Here is a 20,025-nt window from a genome sequence, read left to right as displayed (position 1 = left end):
CCATTAAGGTTTAATAAACTGTTTTGGTTACTTTCATTAATAAACAATGTCACTTACCTTTACATCAGTGTGTGAAGTATCTTTAAGACCTTAACTTTGTCCAAACTCTACTTATCCAATGTCAGTTACATCGAAGCGGAAGAAAGGGTGAAGTTGAGTTCAGAGAAATTGCAGAAGTTGGGTTGGACTTACCGTCCTTTGGAGGAAACACTTGCGGATTCGGTAGAGAGCTACCGGAAAGCTAAGCTTGTCGACTAAAAAACTTGGAAAGAAGAACAAAAAAAAGTGTGGTGGTCATGTTCTTGGCTCTATATGTTAAAGTGTTCTCATCTGCAATGCACATAACACCTCTCTCTTTCATCTTTTACTCAATAATAAAGAGTTGTGCACATATTTGGCTTTTTGTGTACTTATCTACAAAATGGTGTTACTTTATAGTTTCAGACTTTCAGTATCAAACATTGAAGTTTCTACTTTTCTCTGTTTATGAATTGTTTTTGAATGCCCGAGATCTTAGTCCGGTTCAATGAAGAAATTAGTTCATAACTCAACCAGTTAATTAAACCGGTCCGGTATACTATCAAACGGGGAAATAAACCAAGATATTATAATCGGTCTATATATAAAGTTGTACTGTACTTGGACCGGAGTCGGACCTGGATCAGAACCGGACCCAGACTCGTTTTGCGCCGCTCGGGTAAACTAGATTTTTTCTTCTCTGTCATAACTCCGGCGAAGTAGCGTTAGTTGAACTGAGTCATGGCCGCGAAAGCTCCCGATTCCGGCGGATCTGGGGAAATTCTCCCGATTACTCCCTCTCTCTCCGAAACTACGTCTGGTGTCACCGCAGCTTCGCAATCGACTCAACCGCCGTCTTCTTCTTCCGATGTCGATACAGTCTACGTACCTAGCTACTCTCGTAAGTCTGCAAACGCCGAGGAACCTTGGATTTAGTTTCTTGTATTCTTACTGTTTTCTTATGGATTTTGAACTCGTGCCATTGATTTGACCAATTAGGTTGGTTCTCGTGGACTGACATCGACGATTGCGAGGTCCGGTCACTACCGGAGTTCTTCAATTCGAAATCTTCTTCCAAAAACCCTAAGTTTTACATATACTTGAGGAACTCAATCATTAAGCAGTACAGAGACGACCATCCTCGGAAGATTAGTTTCACTGACGTTAGGAGAACCCTAGTCAGTGATGTTGTCTCTATTCGTCGCGTTTTTGATTTTCTTGAGTATTGGGGACTTATCAATCATTCTAGCTCCTCCTCTGCTAAGCCTCTCAAGTGGGACGAAAAGTCCGCCGGAGATGCTTCTTCTGAGCCTCCCACAACTGTCAAAGAAACTGCCAAGAGAATCTGTAATGGCTGCAAATCTATTTGCAGCGTAGCTTGTTTCGTCTGTGATAAGGTTTGATATTTACTACTCTTCGTCCCTCTAACATTAGTTGCACTTATTTTAGGTTTCACTGAGTTTTGTTTCGTGGATGTTGGCACTAGGAACATAATAGCAAAGCTTATACTTATGAAAGTAAGTCCATTTTTCTCTCGTTTCAGTATGAGTTGACATTGTGTGCGAGGTGCTATGTCCGTGGTAACTATCGCGTTGGCATTAACTCCACAGAGTTTAAGCGTGTTGAGCTTAGCGAGGAGTCAAAAAAAGTGTGGTCCGAAAAGGAAACGCTGCAGCTGATGGAAGCTGTTATGCACTATGGAGATGACTGGAAGAAGGTTGCAACTCATGTTACCGGTAGAACCGAGAAGGACTGTGTGTCGCAGTTTGTCAAGCTTCCTTTTGGGGAGCAGTTTGTGAAAGAGTCTGACTCTGAGGATTCTTTGGAGGCATTTGATAAGATCAAGGGGTCTGCTGATCTTGAATCTGGAGGAAGTGATAAAGAAGGTTCTTCTCCCAATAAGCGTATGAGATTAACACCTCTTGCAGATGCAAGCAACCCAATAATGGCTCAGGTTTGAAATTCACTACGATCTGACTATATGTGTTCTCTCTCTCTATCTAGGTTAATCTATTTGTGTCAAGTGTTCAACATGCATGAGTACCACTAATATTCTTAATAATTTAGTCAATTTTGTTGTTAGGCTGCTGGAGAATATCCCAGTGTCTGCACTGTGCTGTTTCATGACTTGCATAAATGTCTTTTAAAGACTCTAGAGCTAGGCCTTAAATTATTGAACTCTAGTATTATCGAATTCTTGGTGACATAGAAGGGCATTCAGGAATTATGTACGTATTAGATAATTTCGTACTTGTGTTACTTGTATTACATCTCAACTGTTATGCTTCATTTTTTAAAACTCTTAATGAGATTCATAAAATCATGTCGTCTCCAGGCTGCTTTTCTTTCAGCCTTGGCTGGCACAAAAGTTGCAGAAGCAGCAGCTCGAGCGGCAGTGACAGCTTTATCTGATGTAGACTACGAGGCTGAAAAAAATGCCACTGGAGACCCACATCGACAAGGTATTTAAAGACTTAATAATCAACGAGGCTGTCTCTGTTTGCAGTTCATTTATGTCCCACGCCAAACCCACCAGTGACATTCTGTTTTTTTTCCTGATACACAGACGCCAATGCTAACTCGGGTGGTGACATTACCAACTCAGAAAGAGCTTGGGCTGATGCAAAATCTCTGATCCAGAAGGAAGAGCAAGAGGTAGAAGGAGCCATCAAAGAGATCGTAGAAGTGGAGGTCAGTAACAATCTCCAAGTTCCTGTTAACTATTTTTTGGTGTGTGGTTATGCTTGTTTTTGATTGATTTTGAAAAACAAAATTGGGGTTCACAGATGAAGAAGATTAGAGATAGGATTGTACATTTCGAGAAACTGGATTTGGAAATGGAGAGAAGCCGGAAACAATTGGAGGATATGAAGAACCTGCTTTTCACTGATCAATTAAACATTTTCTTCCACACAAGAAAAGCCCGGAAATCTGAAGATAGAGTAGATTGTTAAAACTTAAAAGTTAAAACGAACTTAAAATTCGAAACTGTTATTTCTTATTCGAATTTTGCCTTGTTAAGAAGATGACTCATTGACTCGTATTGTAGTTTACTTGAGTTTTGTGAGGTAACAAAATGAGATGAGATCGAGTTGGTGGTATATAAATAAGGGTGGGTGGGTATATATAATTAAGTCAAACCGAATTGCAACTGCAACGAAGCATCTTACTCTACATGTTCAAATAGAAAACGAACTAATTTTTCATCTTACTCTACAGTCTACCGTTAAAAATTTGCCCGACTGGAGACGGGGACTAAATGGTATGTAACTATTTTATGGTTTAGAAAGAAAACTAATTTAGCTGAACACATATGATTCACAAAAAGTTGAGCTGAATCTATCCCGTACGTTTTAAAATCCTATTAAACTATAGAAAGTTCATTTTCACATTTAAAAAGATAAGTTATTTTTATTGGGTTTTAAATTATTTCTCTAATATATTTGATTATTAATTCAGTTATCTGACATACTAGTCAAATTTTTAACTTTCATATATACAAGTCACAACTTTTTTTTTATTAAGTAAAATTTCTCTATAAAACGATAAAATTTATTAGGTTTTTGGAGAAATTCAATCCAGAAATAAAACACTGTAGGTTAATTTTCAAATGTTGTAAGTTACCAAAATTGTTTATGTATCTTCGTAAAATGCTATATGTATTTTTCTTTCTTCCTTATTCCGAAACCAAACCATAATTATTAATATATATTTAAATCATATGATGTAAGAGACTTTTATATTAACTAAATAATCAATAAAATTCATTGTTGGTACTTTAAATTCTAAATACATTTAGAAAGAAAGAAACATTTACATGTTGAATTAAACATAAACGTACATTAATAAATCATGTACGTCTATATACATATAATGTAAATATTTTTCATCTTTACATTTGAACTAAAAACATGGTCTTAGTCCATGAAAGACCATATTTTAGTTCTAACCCTAAAGATGGAAAATAAAAAGGTTAAGTGGTTAACTATGTAGTTTGACAATTTTAGAAAAATATTTTATTTTGTTTTCTAGCAAAGTGAAAAAGACCAAATTTTTTGTTCAGAAAATTATAAACGATTTTTCTTCCATATGCGTACGAAATATAAAGATATAGACATCATAATAAATAGCTTATTGTGGTTTTATATTTGAAATTAACATGTACGTAGAATAGATTTCATGTCATAGTATGTTATATGTACATAGTAGTTTTGTTGTTTGTGTTTTTTACATGAAAAAATTTAGAACTTGCGTAATCTTGCATTTTTTGTAAGACTATCAATACAGATGATACTTATTACGAAGGATAAATTTAATAATAATATAGATAAAATTATAAAACTCGAAATCTTTTAAATACATCAAACATCCAGATTAATTGCCAATAAACACTTCAAGGTCCATAAGAGGGTTTCCAGCTCACCATAAAACAAGGATAGACATCTCCGTGAATCCTTCAATCCCAAATGCATTAATATACACTCCAAAGACACGGACGGTCATATCCGGTCCATTGTTCTGAAGCATGCCAAAACTCATCAAATAAAGCTTTGTTGTTTAGGTTTTATTTAGTATGTATGTATATCATATGTTGTAATTCATACATCATATATATTATTTAGTACTCTTTCTAGTTATACGGTGTACGAATTTGATATATAGTATACATAATCTTACATATATCATACATTATTTTAGTTGTTATTCATGTAAATTTTGCTTCACACTGTTAAATAGAGTTAAAAATAACTTTTACATAATTTTGCTCCAAATCTTTTTTCTTTAGTAACTATTACAACAAAAACCTACTTTCTACTAACTTTTATATATTGTAAACAATTTTTGTTTACAAATTGTAAAAGCTAATTTTACGTGTCAATAACATATGTTTCTTATAAAAAATAATATATGACGTGGAAAGTATTATATATGTATGCATCAATAATATTTTTGGGTCATTAATATGTATGTTTTACAATATTATTGAAGCTAAATTTTACATATTTTACATGTCAATAAAATATGCTTCTTACTAAAAAACAATATCTGGCGTGGAAAGTATTCTATCTGTCTACATCAATAATATTTTTGAGTTATTAATATGTTTGTTTTACAATATTATTGAAGCTAAATTTTACCTATTTTACGTGTCAATAAAATATGTTTTTTACCAAAAAAACAATATCTGCCGTGGAAAGTATCATATTTGTATGTATCAATTAAAGTTTTGGGGTCATTAATATATATGTTTTACAACATTATTGAAGCTAAATTTTACCTATTTTATGTGTCAATAAAATATGTTTCTTACAAAAAACAATATCTAGCATTCAAAGTTCTATATCTGTCTGTATCAATAATATTTCGAGGCCATTAATGTATATGTTTTACAATATTATTAGAAATTAAATTTTGTATCTATTTTTTTTTGCAAAATTGATAAATGAGATCTCTTACAAAAATATCAATAGTTAATCTAATTGATATATAATATACGTATATAAGCTAATTTTACGTGTCAATAATATATGTTTCTTGGAAAAAAATAAAATATGACGTGGAAAGTATTCTATCTATCTTTGTCTACATCAATAATATTTTTGAGTCATTAATATGTTTGATTTACAACATTATTGAAGCTAAATTTTATGTATTTTACGTGTCAATAAAATATGTTTCTTACCAAAAAATAATATCTGACGTGGAAAGTATTATATTTGTGTGTATCAATAATATTTCCGGGTCATTAATATATATGTTTTATAATATTATTAGAAACTAAATTTTGTATATATTTTTTGCGAAAGTGATATATTAAGTCTCTTACAAAAAGATCAATACTTTATCAAATTGAAAAAAAAAAGTATAAACTTTTTGGGTGAAATATATTATTTGGTGAACAATTAGATAAAAATGTAAAAGTAAAAAGGAAAGAAAGTGTAAATGTTTAAAATAAAAATAAAAAAGAAAAAGTGTAAAATATTAAAAAAATGAGACTATAATAAAAATAATTAGATATCTCAAAAATTACCCTTTTGTCCTAGGACTATATATATAAATAAGATTTTCTTGTCTAATAAACAAAAATAATAAAAACCCTAAAAAACAATTGTAGGCAGACAGAGAGAGAGAGAGAAAGACAGATCCCCTTTGGCTCTTTGTCTTTTTTTTTTTTTTTACACTTTATTCTCCTGAATTTTCTCCTCAGTTATCTCGTAAGTTTTCTTTTTCTCTCTTCCTTCTCTCTCTTAAATTCAATTTTTTTTTTTGCTTTTTTTTCTTTATTGTAATTGATTAATAATTATCGAGAGTTTCTGTTTGATTTTTTCTGAGAAAAAAAAATCTGGAAAATGTTTAATATTAAAAAAGTGATTTTGGGTTTAATTTATGATTTTCACTTTAATCTTAAAATTCAGAAACCTTAAAGCGCGATCCGCTTTCTCAATGGTTTTTGAGTGAGTCAGTGAGTCTGAGCGAGAGAGAGGGAGAGAGATCTAAAAATCCACAATTGTTACAAAATTTAGTGTTAAATACTGAATCTTTATAGGCGTAGTGTTTAATTTAATAGATTTAGAGCCTAAAGTTTCGAACTTTTCATTGGATATGGTATAAATCTTGTAGTTGAAACACGGAATTGTCTCTCTTGGGCGTTGTTTGTTTAGATTTTAGGGCTTAAAAGTTTCAAACTTTCAATGGAAACTAGGGTTTTGTGGGTTTGGTTGATTGTCTACTACTAACAATTTGTTTTCCCCTGTTTTTTTCTTGGGGGAAAGTGAGAAGGAAAATGTCAGGATCTGAGTCAGGTGTAATGGCGGGGAGCAGAGAATCACAAATGAAGTTTACAATGGTTCTTCACCAGCAGCAGCAGCAGCAGCAAGCTCCCCCGCAGCAGCAACACAGCCAAGCTCCCCCCCAGCAGTCTCAGAACATGCAATTGTCATTTGGTGACGAAGATGGAAATGATGCTCTTTACAAGCAGCCGATGAGGAGGTCACCATCACCACCGCAGCAGTACCAACCTGGTGAGAACCCTGTCTTGAACATGAACATGCCCGGAGCTGAGCCTGGAACCATGGCTGAGGGTGGGCCAGTGAAGAAGAGGAGAGGTAGGCCGAGGAAGTATGGACCTGAGAGTGGTGAGATGTCACTTGGCTTGGTTTCCGGAGCTCCTTCTTTCACGGTGAGCCAGCCTAGTGGTGGCAGCAGAAGCGGCGGAGGAGGAGGAGAGAAGAGGATGAGAGGAAGGCCTCCTGGTTCTAGCAATAAGCCAAAGCTCCAAGCTTTAGGTATGTGTATTTATATATATATATATATATATCATTGATTCTTCTGATAATTGGAATCTTCTCTCGCTCACGTGCTGCAATTAGAAAGTTCTGTGTCGGCTGTGTGCAATCTATTAGAATATAGTAAAAAATGGTGAATATGGTAGTAAAACAATGACCTTGAGAATCCCCGCAATTCCTAATAGACTTTTATGCCCTTTTTAAGCGTATCTTCTTCAATCATCTTTGCTTTTTGCATCCCCTCCACCAATCTTGACATGTTTTGTGGCTTGCTTGCTTTGCTTTCAGGCTCAACTGGAACGGGATTTACCCCTCATATACTTACCGTGAGGGCTGGAGAGGTCTTTATCTTCTTCTATCTTCTTGAATTTCCTTATTTAATTGTGACCATGTCTAAAGATTGTCTAAGCTTTATCTTTCTAGTAATTGATCACCAACCGTCTTTAAAATCATGTGAATTTCGAGTGTGAGTTGTTGTCTTTTAAGGTCAATAAATATTTGGTAACAAGAGAAATGTTGAACTTGTTCAGGGTTCTCTTACCTGTTTTGTTGTGCTGACATTTTTAGGTCCATATGTTTTGGTATATTTATGATTTTGACTGTTTGTTTGATCTATGTGGGACAGGATGTAGCATCCAAGATAATGGCCTTAACTCAGAATGGGCCACGTTCTGTGTGTGTCTTGTCTGCAAATGGAGCTATCTCCAATGTGACTCTTCGCCAGTTGGCCACGTCTGGTGGAACCGTTACATATGAGGTATCGAGATTCAGCTTGCAAAGTTCTCCAGTCCCCTTTTTTTGTCTCTGATTTTTGCTGCTGAATCCTGGTGCTTTGTATAACATTGACCAGGGGAGATATGAGATTCTGTGTTTATCGGGATCGTTCCATTTGATGGTGAGCAATGGTCACAAAAGCAGAAGCGGAGGTCTAAGCGTGTCCTTATCAGGTCCGGATGGTAATGTCCTAGGTGGTAGCGTAGCTGGTCTTCTTATAGCAGCATCACCTGTTCAGGTAATTTCTGCCTTCTTCCAGTTCAAATATTTGATTATATGGATGGTTCATAAGATCAATTTAAGGACACATTTGGCTTTCAAATTACAGATTGTTGTTGGGAGTTTTATCCCAGAAGGACAGAAAGAACCGAAACCACATGTGGGACAAATGGACCTATCACCACCCACAATACCGCGTGTGGCCCCAACGCAGGTGCTGATGATGGCTCCGAGTAGCCCGCAGTCTCGAGGCACAATGAGTGAGTCATCTTGTGGAGGTGGACATGCGAGCCCTCTTCATCAGAGCACAGGAGGACCGTACAATAGCACCAATCATACCATGCCCTGGAAGTAACCAAGTGATCTTGGTCTGTTTAAAAAACCAACAACTTCCTATTATTGGAGTGATTTGATGATTTCTATCCTTTTTAGGTTTTCTAATTGTCTCTTCAGACAAGATTAATAACTTTTATCTATTTTCTATTTTGGTGTACTTTCAGAACCATAATTTATTTCAGAGATTAGAATATCCTAATTAATGTAGATCTTTCTTTTATTTTGTGTTTCTCAATCTTGAAAACATTTTTAACTCATGTAAAACTTGTATTGATTACAACATCAATACAAGACTGCATTTACATATGGTGCTCTTTTGCTCTCTTCAATAAAAACCGCAATGAGAAAAAGCCGAGAGCGCAGGTTTGCCAGAACCACCCCATTGCATTTCCTGGGTCGACTCGTTTAGCCAGAAACCACGCATAGGTTCCTTCTGCAACATGTAATCCCACTGATATGATGAAGACAACTTTTACAATAGTGATTGTCCGGAAGAAAAAGAGGTGTAGGGCTCTTAAGAAAGGCACAGGTCCTATGTCGGGTAACCATCCTGCAGCAAAAAGAGCTGACATTCCTAGTGTAACAGCTATCCAAGTGAATATGGTTGGACCGTCTAAAGATCTCCGTTTCCTTTCCTTCCAGTATGAGATAGTTGCAGCCATACCTTCCCGGGAGCTCTTAAAAGGCACATATCCAAGCTCTTCCTTGGCTTTGAGATATGAGAAATAATGGGTAACACCAACCTGCAACAGATCAAAAGATTCATACAAGTTGGGTATGGATTCTAAGCCGGAATATGAGTGGGAAGAAAACTGTTACCTTGTAGACTTCAGCAGGAAGGATAAGGGGCTGCGGTAACCAGCTCTTTGATAGCCATGGGTATAGGACAGTGTAGACACCTTGGAAGATCTTACCCAAGGACAGAGCAAAAGGTACAGAGACTGTAAACTTGGGCAGGTCATAGTCTAAACTTCTTAGTAAGGGGTGTAGGAACTCAAAGGTATTCACCGGGGAACCTATAACATCGCAATTCAGATTGATTTAGCAAGCAAAGTTTTAAGGCTAAATGTTTAGATACGCCTCTCGTCTTGAGAGTGTCTTAAGAGATGAGTTACCATCAGAGACAAAATATGGTTGACCAGCAGCGACGGGCTGTCCTTCTCTGCCAGGAATGTTGTCCAAAAGTCCCATGCTTGCCAGGATGATTGCTAGGACAAGGTTTTCAACATAAATCCAGTCTGTTTTGATACTCGGTCCACCGATCTTGAAGAAGGCCAAACCCAACTTTGCTAGATTAACTATCCTAGGAAGATGCCTGTCCTCACCAGGTCCATATATAGCCGCTGGTCGGATCGCACATGTGTACACCTGTTTGCCCCCATTCCTACAATAAGCACAGGCAGAAGGGAAAATATATTACCCTACCTAACAGACACCAGATTCTTCAAAGATATATTGAATCAAGAAACAGGACTTACTTAAAAGGTCTGCCGTTACTCTTGAGAACCAACTGTTCTGCAATGGATTTACTTCGGCCATAGGTATCGACATGATCATCAAGAGGGAAATAAGGCAAACTTTCGTTGCCGTTCTGAATCTCCTTACCACCAAAGACAACATTGTAAGTGCTGACATAGACAAGTCTTGTGATCTCGTGTTTGAACACAGCTTCCAAGACGTTACAGGTCCCGTTAATGTTAACCTCGTCACAACGACCAAACAGAAGCATCTCTTTACCAGACATACCATAGGAAGCAAGATGCAAAACACAGTCCGCACCATCTAAAGCCTTGTCTACATCTACTTTCTTAGTCACATCCCCTGTTTCAACATCATCAATTCCACTAAAATGTTTAGTATAAATCCAGAAATTGACAAGAGAGCATTGTGTGTGATCTTAACACTAATTCATAGGATTTGAGATTTAAGAAATTAAGAGATCAAATCGATGGAATTAAAAAGTTAGATAGAAAAAAGGGGTCGATGGGATTGAAACCTTGGATGCAGCGAACGCCACTGTTTCTGAGATCATCGGACCAAGGAGAAGAGTCGCGGAGGTCGAAAGAGCGGACTTGGCGAGCTCCACGGCGAACCAGCTCTAAGCAGAGGGCGGCACCGACGAAGCCGAGACCTCCAGTGACGACGAAGGTGTTACCTTCGACTCCTTCGTTCTCACTCAAATGCATTTCTCTCTCTCTCTCTCTCGAAGTTGACCGGCAACGAGAACGACCCGGCGTGTGTGACTTTTACTTCTCTCACACACACACACAGCTAATGGCCGGGCCACGTGTAACTTTTACTTAATTTGTTTTATTTATTAGGTAACACATTTTGGTGGAAAAGATGGTAAAATAAAAAAGACGATTAAATTGAAAATAATCGATTAAAAAATACTTTTAATTTTAAACATATGTGTATAGTCAAAATTTATTAAACATTTTTTTTGTTTTTTGAAAAATCTATTACTCTTGTTTAATAAATTACTCGGTTACAAACTTGTATTCACTATGCTCTCGCATATTTAATCAGATTGTTATGTGTTTTATGCAGATTAATAAATCTATGTAAAATTTTAATATATATGGTTTATAAATACATTATTATATAGATACATATTTTAATAATTAACACAATACAATTCCATTTTTTTTTTTTTTTGAATTTGGTTGCAAATCAAATTTCTAACTTCACAATATTTACAAATAATTCAAAATAAACCAAAAACAATATTTGATGAAATTCAAAAGATTTCATTTTTAAAGAGGAAAAAAAAAAGAAATATCTTAGCTTTCAAGTCTCTCTAAACGGCTAAAAAATACCAAGTCTCTAAAAACTCTTCATTAATTTCTCTAACAGCTTCACTAGTTTTTTACTAATTCCCCGAGAGACACTCTTCTTCTGATCGATTAGATAAAAAAATTCAAGCCGATGAACCTTTTTTAAGTCCTCAAATTTCTCTCACGGAACCACTCAAATAAGTGCTCTCGGGTCATGCTCCAAACGTTAGACATTTTTATACTGTAGTCGCTGAGTTTAGTTTTAGTAGGGGAACACAGATTTTGGACAAAAAGTTCAAGCTTTGTTTTTTTTCAAATTGGGGGTTTTTTTTGTTTTAATTTATTTATTTATTCCTAGTGATCTTGAGTTTAGGGTTTTAGGTTTCTTCACTGCAATGGCGAGAAGACATGGATGGCAACTTCCAGCTCACACATTTCAGGTTTCCAAGCGTTATTTACTCTCTATTAAGGGTTTTTTCCCCCTTGCATACTTCACTGAGTATTTTGATTGCTTTTTCACTTTGGTTTGAACGATTTTGTGCAATTCCTGTCGTAATCTGCAATTGTGACAAGTTTGTTCCTTTTTCTTGAAAATGACATTAAAATGCTTTGCTGTTATCAGGGAATGTGTTACTTTGTTGTGACATCGCTTTTAAAAATCTCTTCTTTTCCATCTGCTTTATGTGTTTGTGGATAAACACACGGTTGAGCTTATGTATATATGAGTATAGTTCATGTGCTTTATAAGATCCATTTCATTGAATTTGGATGGGGTTCTCTGTGATTGTTCGTTTATAGAACATGTTGCTGTTTCAGGTTGTTGCTATCACTGTATTTTTCTTGCTGACTATCGCTTACTATGCCTTCTTTGCTCCGTTTCTTTGGAACAAACTCTATGAATATATTGCCATTGGTGTTTACTCTTTCCTGGTAAGAACTAAAAAACGAATCTTGTTATACAAAGCTCTCAAATTTGTTATTTATATCTCACAACTCTCTTTCATCTCTCTTTTTGCCTAATGGTGGTTTTTATAGGCGTTTTCGGTTTTAGTTCTGTACATCCGATGCACTGGCATAGATCCTGCAGATCCTGGAATCTTTTTAAGGACTGATAACACTCCAGCACATAAGTCACAGAACAGTAACTACGTTCCTGGTACGTGCTCTACTGATATGATGATGCTGTGTATAGGGGCTCGCATAATTCGGATACTTCTTTCTTATGGTGATGTCTCCTGTGGCAGATAATGCCTCAGCTATTGATGGTGGGCCATATATTAGACACGGCTCAGGTTGCTGTAATGTGGTAGGAAGATTCATTTGTGGTTGTTTAGTAATACAAGATTGCCGTAGAGATACCCAACAAGAGCAATCAAACGAACCAGAAGAAGCTCTGTTCTGCTCATTGTGTAATGCTGAGGTATACTAGTCTATTTACTTCCTGGTTACAAGTTTGTCATTGCGTCTTCTTCTACAGTAACAGCACATTCTTTTTTTTTGTGTCGAAGGTACGTATGTTTAGCAAGCACTGTCGAAGTTGTGGCAAGTGTGTCGATGGGTTTGATCATCATTGCCGAGTATGCAATTTAAAAAATGGGCGTTGGGGTTTCTGTCTTGCCAATTTTTCACTGATATGTTAAGTGTTTCTTTTGCCTTAGTGGCTAAATAACTGTGTGGGGCATAAAAACTACATCAGCTTTGTGTGTCTTATGGCGGCAAGCTTTTTATGGGTATGTTTTCAACAAAGTGTTTTTTTACTTTAAGGCTGATTCTGCCTACATCCATTATATGATATGACCTTGCAAAAACAATGGTGACAGCTTATAGCTGAATTTGGAGTTGGTGTTGCTGTATTTGTTCGATGTTTCGTGGACCAAAATGCAATGGAACATCTTATAACTGAAAAGCTTGGGCTTGGTTTCTCCCGTCCTCCATTTGCAGCTGTTGTGGTATATATTCTCAAAGGCAGTACTGGTTTATTCTGTATTTTATCAGTGCTTAATTTCCAACTTGAGCTTGCTTTTCTCATTCTGCAGGTTGTTTGTACAACTCTCTCGTTACTTGCTTTGATACCTCTTGGGGAACTTTTATTTTTCCATATTATTTTGATCCGAAAGGTTTTGTTTTTACTTTTGTCTTTCACCATGTTTCTGAATTTCTGTTCTCCTCTGACAAATAACATAACATAACAATGTATTGAAGCTGAGCTTTAATATGTAACTTTTGTGGGTGCAGGGAATCACAACATATGAATATGTTGTTGCCCTGAGAGCGCAAACTGAACCACTTGGACCATCTGTAGATGAGCTAGACCAAACGAGCCAGGTTCCTTCACCTACAAGCTCAGCTGTGACAGCCGCGAGTGGTAGAAGCTCTCTCGGAATGAGCATTCAATACCGCGGTGCCTCCTTGTGTACACCTCCAAACATATTCATGGATCAACAGGTAAGAAAAAGTAAAATCTAATATGTATTTTTCACATCCTTCACTTGTAAACTCTTCATCTTTCTGTCTCCAGGACGATGTTATCCAGCATTTGGAGCCTGGACCTGTACGATCCACCATAGATCCCGAGACACTTTCACAGAAGAAGCCACTTCAGCGTCAACAAGTAAGGATCAATCCATGGAAGCTGGCGAAACTCGACTCAAAAGAAGCATCTAAAGCAGCTGCAAAAGCGCGTGCATCTTCATCAGTACTTCTTCCAGTAAGTTCACGGCAAAACCTTTACAAAACCAGCAGCAATGTAAGCGGGAGAAGCAGCCCCGCAAGTTCCCATCACGCTAGAAAAGGCAAAGCTGATTCAGAGTCTTGTAGCATTAGTAGTCCAGGTTTGACGAGAGATCACTTCAACCCAATGTACATGTCATCACCAGCTAACGAGTCACCATTAAATGAGGAAGAAGAAAGCAGAAATGCTGTTGTTGCAGCTAGAAGAAACTTGCCTCCAAGCGATGAGAGTTCAGTCGTTTGGGATCCTGAAGCTGGCCGGTTTGTATCGTCGTCTAGGATTCCAGGAACAGATTTTGGAGGTCCTCTTGGTAATGAACGTGTAAACACCATAACAGGTTCTGGGACTGAAGGTAGCAGAAGGAGTAGAGTAAACCCTTTGACTGGTTATTTCCAACAAGTAAGATCACAGAGAGGAGACCAACTTCCAGTGTTTATGCCTACTGATTCTCAATTGCACAGACATTTATCTACTAGCTAGATTCCATTAGAAACCATTTTTGTTGATCACCAACATCTTTATTTCCATTCAGTTTGTGTTTCTTAGTTCTCTTTTTTCTTTTCTTGGTAAGGAGGCAATTTTATTGGTTTTAATGGTAGAGAGAATAAAAAAAAAAAAAATACAAGAAACAGATAACATAGTAGTATCTGATTCGAAAACCTTCAAAGAAAAAAATAAGAAAGAAATGAGTCTTGGATCTGACTAGGAAAGCAAGCAAAGTTGATGCCAAAGTGTAAAATAATTTTAGAATGTTTGTCATGAGATCCAAGACTCTCAAAAGAACACTAAACTTGGAACATAAGAGCAGCTACGCAAGTAATTCCCGCTGTCTGTAATTGTCCCGATATCTAAGCCTCTGAAGTATCTGTTTTCTCCGATGATGTAAGCTCTGTGGGGAGTGGCGGGGAGTATTTCATGGTCATCGTCATCAAAAACAACCACCGCGCTCTCTTCCTTGTCAATGAGGAAAGTCGCATAAAAATAGAATGGTATCATATTATCAACGGCTAAGAACTTGCTCCACGACACGGCACTGGGCTCTATCTTAGTAGTAACCCAAATCTGCATCCCAAAGCAATTCGAAGGCTGGAATAACACCGCAAGCTGCTCTTCTCCGAATGAAGACAGAGTCACAATATCATAATAAGACTCAAACGGAAGAGGCAGATGAGGTCCAAATGTCTCTTTAGTAAAATCAAAACAGAGTAAGAAATCAGGTACGTCGTCGTCAGCTATAGCAGGCAAGTACGTATTTCCCTTCAAAGACACGCCACCTAAAAAAAGCTCTATATTCCGGCTAGGAGTAACATCAAGAACCCTCCATGAATTAGACTTGAACTCGTAGATCTCGTTCACACATCCATTCATCTTGGGAGAAGTACCAAATCTCAAAATTTTATAGGCGCGACACGATTTGCTCTTGTCATATCCGATAACGTGGGTGTATTCGTCAAGAAGAGATCTGTGTTCGACGCAAATCCACCGAGTATGCCCTGTATAAGGGTTCCATACCACGAGCTTAGGGTTTTCTTTCGTAGTGTTGTCTTTCGTAGTGCATAACAATAAACCCTCGCAGTGATATATTTCGTATATAGCATCATGATCGTTTAGGCTAATAAGTTTACGTCTACGCTTTATTTTTGGACCAGTGTTGTTGTGAATTCCATTGAGATTGAGGCTTATTAGAAAAGCCCTACAATTTACCACCACGATCACCAGAAACTCCCCTTCCCTTGCCAATATTGCTGCGTTACCAATGTGCTTAGATATAGTGTTCCACGTTTTGCATGTCAATCGGACTTCCCTCATCGATTTTGCCGGAACCCTAGAGAGTATCTCCTTTACCAATTCTCTTGGAAGATCCGACATCTTCTCCATTGTTTTTTTTTCAAGTTACGATTTCTTCTAAGTTATATTTGTTATATCGTTTATATTTTATATAATAAGTATGGTTTGAAAAGTTACTAACTCACCACCAGATCGGGACATATATCAATTTTACACAAATTTCTATTAAAAAAAATAATTTCTACAAAAAACAAGAAATAAAAAAATTAGCTATTAACATGATCATGACACGTGTCACGTATACTGATGAGATGTTGACACGTGTCAAAAAATAACATTAAATCTAAATCTACATAAAATTTATATGTTTATATCTTTAAAAATTCCTAAATTAAAAAGAAAAATTAACAAAACTAATCTGTTTTCTATTGTACCCTAATTATATTATACATTTTTCTCAATTAGATTTTGACATGTATAAACAAAAAATAATTCATTAAGCATTAAACATGTATATTATTATTAATCAATAAATAGTGAATAACAAATTTAAAAAGAATAGCATAAGTTATGTCAAAAGAATTCTTATTTTTGAAACGTAATAGGACAAGCTAATTAAGAAAATAAGATTATATCTACAGAAAAATTATGTTTGTGAAGTAATCTTACTACAGTGGTCATTGGTAACTCCAATTGTACAAGACACCATCACACGAGAGATTGTATAAGGCACCATCACACGAGGGATCAAGTCCCGCTATCTATGAACCGGCCAGTTGTTTCTCAAATGTTGACCAAAAACATATTATTTGTTTATAACAAAAGCTTTGATCTTTGATTTTTATTTCCGATATAATTTTGCCGATCTATTGTGTGGTCTTTGATTCGTGAGGGTTCTTCAATGGAAGCTATCAGATGCAATGAAATGGAATCAAAGTATATAAATCCTGCTAATTTAATCAATGATGGAGACACTGATGGAGGTTCCAAAAATGATTTTACAGTTAGTAGCATTATAAGTTTGGAAGATTAGTCGGTGATTGATATTTATGGTCAAAATCTGGAGTTTTCTCTTATGAATAATGTTGATGATTCTGGTACTGAAACAAGAGCTGCTTGATCGAGTAATTGAGAAGCAATTTTCAAATTTGGGAAGTTGGAATAGTAAACCGTTTTAAATTTGGTTTCAAACCGGATTTACGTGGTTTCTATCGGATTTGGTTTGTAAACCGTTTAAACCCAGGTATATGGAGAAATATATGAGAACTTTTGATTCAGGTAGAAATAAGTTTAGAATTTACAATTCAAGAATATTCGAGACGAGTTCATAGTTTTAAGTAGTTTTAATATAATGTGATACACTTCTGAGGAATAAATAGGTCGCTGATCCTTAACTTGATTATGACATATGTCATGTTTTGGATTGTTTATAAAATGTCTATTTTGTTTATTTGAATTATATAAGACTTATATATATACTATCCTGATTATAATTTTCAAATTTTTATTTTTATTATGTTATTTTTTCTCAGTTTCTCAACTTTTATTAGATTGGTCATAAATTCATTGCAATAGAGTAGATAACTTTCACCAGTTGTTCATACAAAATATCTTTAGAGTAAAAAAAATTCATGGTTAAAAAAATTATGTCACAAAACAATTTTAATAATTTAAAGAACTATAATTATTCCAAAATGAAAGTAAAACAATATAAATTTTGTTTAATTTGATCATAATATATTTTATAGGTAGTGATAAAGAGCATACTTTAATTTTGTAAGATCATAATTTTAATGATAAAAAATAAAGTAAAATTGTACATGCTTACTAATTAGATGTTGCTTTGATGAACTCTTTTCATGTAAAACATTTTGTAAATAAGTTGTGTAACGTTTTAAAAATTTGACAATAATAAAACTCATAATAATGAGTATTTGGCAAAAGTTTTGGTGGATATAATTTAGCTTTAAATTATTGTAATAATTGTTAAAATATATAAATATAAATAAGTGTATGAAGGTAAATAAAAATATGATTTTTTTCTAACTAAAATTATTTATATATTTAATTCAGGAAATACTTTTTTTTTTTAATTTGTTTAATATTTAGGATTTATTTTTTCAACAAATTTTAAACCCGCACATCGTGCGGGCCCTTATCTATTATATGTATATGTCTCTTTAGTGTATATCTAGGCATGTCAATTAAGGTCAAAGTCTGTGGGTTGGCCCGGTCCGACACAGAAAAACACCGGGCTCGGACTTAAATATATATATCCAGAAAAAATCGGATCTTTCGGGCTCAACCCGTTCGGGCTATAGGGTTCGGGTTAAAAAATTTACCTATGATATTTTATATGAATTATATATTGTTTTATTTGGTTAAAGTATTTAATTTTTATTTAGTTTTAAACTTCTTTTTTAAAATTAAGCTCGCTGTAGTAAATATAAATGAGTTATTAAAATTTTGATTGTTTTGTTTTATAGTGCATTTTTAAACACTAATTTTTAAGGCTTATAAATTTGAATTTTTGATCTCTAAGATAAGCTCGGAAAATCCCGAAAAGCCCTGTAGCCCTGTTAGGGCCGGGTTCGGCTTTGAAATATAGGCTCAGAAATATTTCATGTTGGACCGGTTCAAATATATGCGGGCTTTACGGGTTTCGGGCCGGACCGGGCCAGGCTAGCCCGATTGACACACCTATGTATATCTCTTTATATTACGATAAAATCTCAACCATGTATTGTATATATGTTAAGGCCAATCCACTCATGAACATATCTATAAAGATGTACTAGATTCAGAGTTTATCTACAAATTGTATTTGTAGAAAATATAATCTCGATTACTAGTTAGGTTCACATTTGATCTTGGTCTACCGTCATCTCAATATTTATTTGATATACAATGTAAAACTCAAATTTATATTAATTTGGTTTTATTTAGTTTATGTATGCTTGAAATAATAATTGTTTCACCATAGAAGTCGGATTGAGATGACGGTAGACCAAGATCAACTGTGAACCTAATTAGTAATCGAGATTATATTTTTGTTAAGCTTGTAAACTATCAAACATGATTAAAACTGCCAGAAATTTTAAAAATGTTTCGAATCGGATAACCTAAATAGAGTTAGATAATTCAATTTTCTAATTTACCAAATATATATTTAAATCTAAAAATTAAGTAATTTTAATATTACATAATTTTAAACTTAAGTAGAAAACATAATTTAAGAAAAATTATTTTTGATAATTATTTCATATATATATCATAAATTATTTTAAAATTTTAATACTCTATATTAGATAAATATATATAATTATATATTTTTTCTTAAAAAAAGAAAAAAGCTTGTAGATAAACTAGCAACCCCGCGAGGTCCACCAACAATATATATATATATTTATATATATATATATATATATATATATAATTACAAATAAAAGTTTTAACTTTTAAATTGAATTTAGCAATCCAAATTTTCTTATATCGTCTGGTTATCTAAAGTTACCGTCATGCATTTATATTAAAAGTGGTTTTGATCATGTTTTTTTATTTTCCAAATTACCCATTCTTGTCTCGCATTCCCTATTCTCTTTCATGATATATGAATAGGCCTATAGATAAAACCCGCAAACTTTGACTATTTTCTGATAAAAGATCTGATATAGAGACAAACGTGGGAAGTGTATTAAACAATTTAGGTTTAATATAACTCATCAAAATTAATGTTAATCAATTGTAACAATTTGTATTTTAATGATTTTGGTATTATACATTAAAATATATTCATATATGTAAGCACAAAATCTACTTAATATTTGTTTCCAATTTAAAATATATATATATTTCGATTGTTTAAAAAGGTTGTTCAAAATAATAATAATAACTGAATAATATACAATTAATGGATAAAATCTAAAATCAAATCGTTATAGTTTAAAATTTAGAACTCTTTGTCAAGATTTAGATAATTGGTTGTTTAGTACATATCATTGATATCAAAATAAATAAATGAAATTTACTTAACTATACAATTTGCAACAATCTTGAATCCAATATAACAATCCCAAAATTTTAAAAAATTCTCTCA

At 34.6% G+C, this 20,025-nt stretch overlaps 5 protein-coding genes across 6 annotated transcripts in view; 3 read left to right on the top strand and 2 right to left on the bottom strand.

The window, feature by feature from the left end:
• The window catches only part of LOC104749506 (SWI/SNF complex subunit SWI3B-like), a 7,934-nt gene extending 4,825 nt beyond the window's left edge, over positions 1 to 3,109 (top strand). Inside the window, exons 2-8 of one of the 2 annotated variants that reach the window (XM_010471150.2) lie at positions 9 to 919; positions 1,018 to 1,415; positions 1,505 to 1,535; positions 1,629 to 1,972; positions 2,354 to 2,480; positions 2,585 to 2,709; positions 2,805 to 3,109. In XM_010471150.2, coding sequence (XP_010469452.1) covers positions 760 to 919; positions 1,018 to 1,415; positions 1,505 to 1,535; positions 1,629 to 1,972; positions 2,354 to 2,480; positions 2,585 to 2,709; positions 2,805 to 2,972 — 1,353 coding nt within the window. In that variant the 5' untranslated portion in view covers positions 9 to 759 and the 3' untranslated portion in view covers positions 2,973 to 3,109. Of the gene's footprint in view, positions 1 to 8; positions 920 to 1,017; positions 1,416 to 1,504; positions 1,536 to 1,561; positions 1,973 to 2,353; positions 2,481 to 2,584; positions 2,710 to 2,804 lie in introns of both variants that reach the window. The other variant, XM_010471149.2, reaches the window with a different exon arrangement.
• LOC104749503 (AT-hook motif nuclear-localized protein 10-like) lies at positions 6,135 to 8,853 on the top strand. Its single transcript, XM_010471147.2, has 6 exons — positions 6,135 to 6,233; positions 6,792 to 7,304; positions 7,593 to 7,645; positions 7,930 to 8,061; positions 8,155 to 8,316; positions 8,407 to 8,853. The coding sequence occupies exons 2-6, from the start codon at positions 6,803 to 6,805 to the stop codon at positions 8,650 to 8,652; spliced, it is 1,095 nt and encodes a 364-aa protein (XP_010469449.1). The 5' UTR covers positions 6,135 to 6,233; positions 6,792 to 6,802; the 3' UTR covers positions 8,653 to 8,853.
• LOC104749504 (short-chain dehydrogenase/reductase family 42E member 1-like) lies at positions 8,792 to 10,902 on the bottom strand. The gene is made up of 5 exons (XM_010471148.1): positions 10,630 to 10,902; positions 10,112 to 10,454; positions 9,749 to 10,017; positions 9,453 to 9,649; positions 8,792 to 9,376 (listed from the first exon to the last, which is right to left on the bottom strand). The coding sequence occupies exons 1-5, from the start codon at positions 10,817 to 10,819 to the stop codon at positions 8,933 to 8,935; spliced, it is 1,443 nt and encodes a 480-aa protein (XP_010469450.1). The 5' UTR covers positions 10,820 to 10,902; the 3' UTR covers positions 8,792 to 8,932.
• On the top strand, positions 11,482 to 14,673 carry LOC104749502 (protein S-acyltransferase 21). Its single transcript, XM_010471144.2, has 10 exons — positions 11,482 to 11,850; positions 12,227 to 12,340; positions 12,446 to 12,566; positions 12,655 to 12,830; positions 12,919 to 12,987; positions 13,069 to 13,140; positions 13,231 to 13,359; positions 13,447 to 13,527; positions 13,646 to 13,855; positions 13,929 to 14,673. Exons 1-10 carry the CDS (start codon positions 11,806 to 11,808, stop codon positions 14,619 to 14,621), a joined length of 1,710 nt encoding a protein of 569 aa, XP_010469446.1. The 5' UTR covers positions 11,482 to 11,805; the 3' UTR covers positions 14,622 to 14,673.
• LOC104753278 (putative F-box protein At3g17620) lies at positions 14,916 to 16,019 on the bottom strand. The gene has a single exon (XM_010475552.1). It carries the CDS (start codon positions 16,017 to 16,019, stop codon positions 14,916 to 14,918), a length of 1,104 nt encoding a protein of 367 aa, XP_010473854.1.

The sequence above is a fragment of the Camelina sativa genome, chromosome 16 (genome assembly GCF_000633955.1).
Source record: "Camelina sativa cultivar DH55 chromosome 16, Cs, whole genome shotgun sequence".
NCBI lineage: Eukaryota > Viridiplantae > Streptophyta > Magnoliopsida > Brassicales > Brassicaceae > Camelina > Camelina sativa.
Note: the sequence above shows the minus strand (reverse complement) of the source record. Positions and strands in the feature narration are given on the sequence as shown.

Coding starts and splice junctions, on each gene's coding strand:
- LOC104749503 (XM_010471147.2), top strand. CDS start 6,803: ATGTCAGGATCTGAGTCAGGTGTAATGGCGGGGAGCAGAGAATCACAA. Junction 7,646..7,929: donor TTACCGTGAGGGCTGGAGAG/GTCTTTATCTTC, acceptor TATGTGGGACAG/GATGTAGCATCCAAGATAAT. Junction 8,062..8,154: donor GTGGAACCGTTACATATGAG/GTATCGAGATTC, acceptor AACATTGACCAG/GGGAGATATGAGATTCTGTG.
- LOC104749504 (XM_010471148.1), bottom strand. CDS start 10,819: ATGCATTTGAGTGAGAACGAAGGAGTCGAAGGTAACACCTTCGTCGTC. Junction 10,018..10,111: donor AGTAACGGCAGACCTTTTAA/GTAAGTCCTGTT, acceptor TGCTTATTGTAG/GAATGGGGGCAAACAGGTGT. Junction 9,377..9,452: donor TTCCTGCTGAAGTCTACAAG/GTAACAGTTTTC, acceptor GATCTGTTGCAG/GTTGGTGTTACCCATTATTT.
- LOC104749502 (XM_010471144.2), top strand. CDS start 11,806: ATGGCGAGAAGACATGGATGGCAACTTCCAGCTCACACATTTCAG. Junction 12,831..12,918: donor GCTCATTGTGTAATGCTGAG/GTATACTAGTCT, acceptor TTTGTGTCGAAG/GTACGTATGTTTAGCAAGCA. Junction 13,528..13,645: donor ATATTATTTTGATCCGAAAG/GTTTTGTTTTTA, acceptor TTGTGGGTGCAG/GGAATCACAACATATGAATA.
- LOC104753278 (XM_010475552.1), bottom strand. CDS start 16,019: ATGGAGAAGATGTCGGATCTTCCAAGAGAATTGGTAAAGGAGATACTC.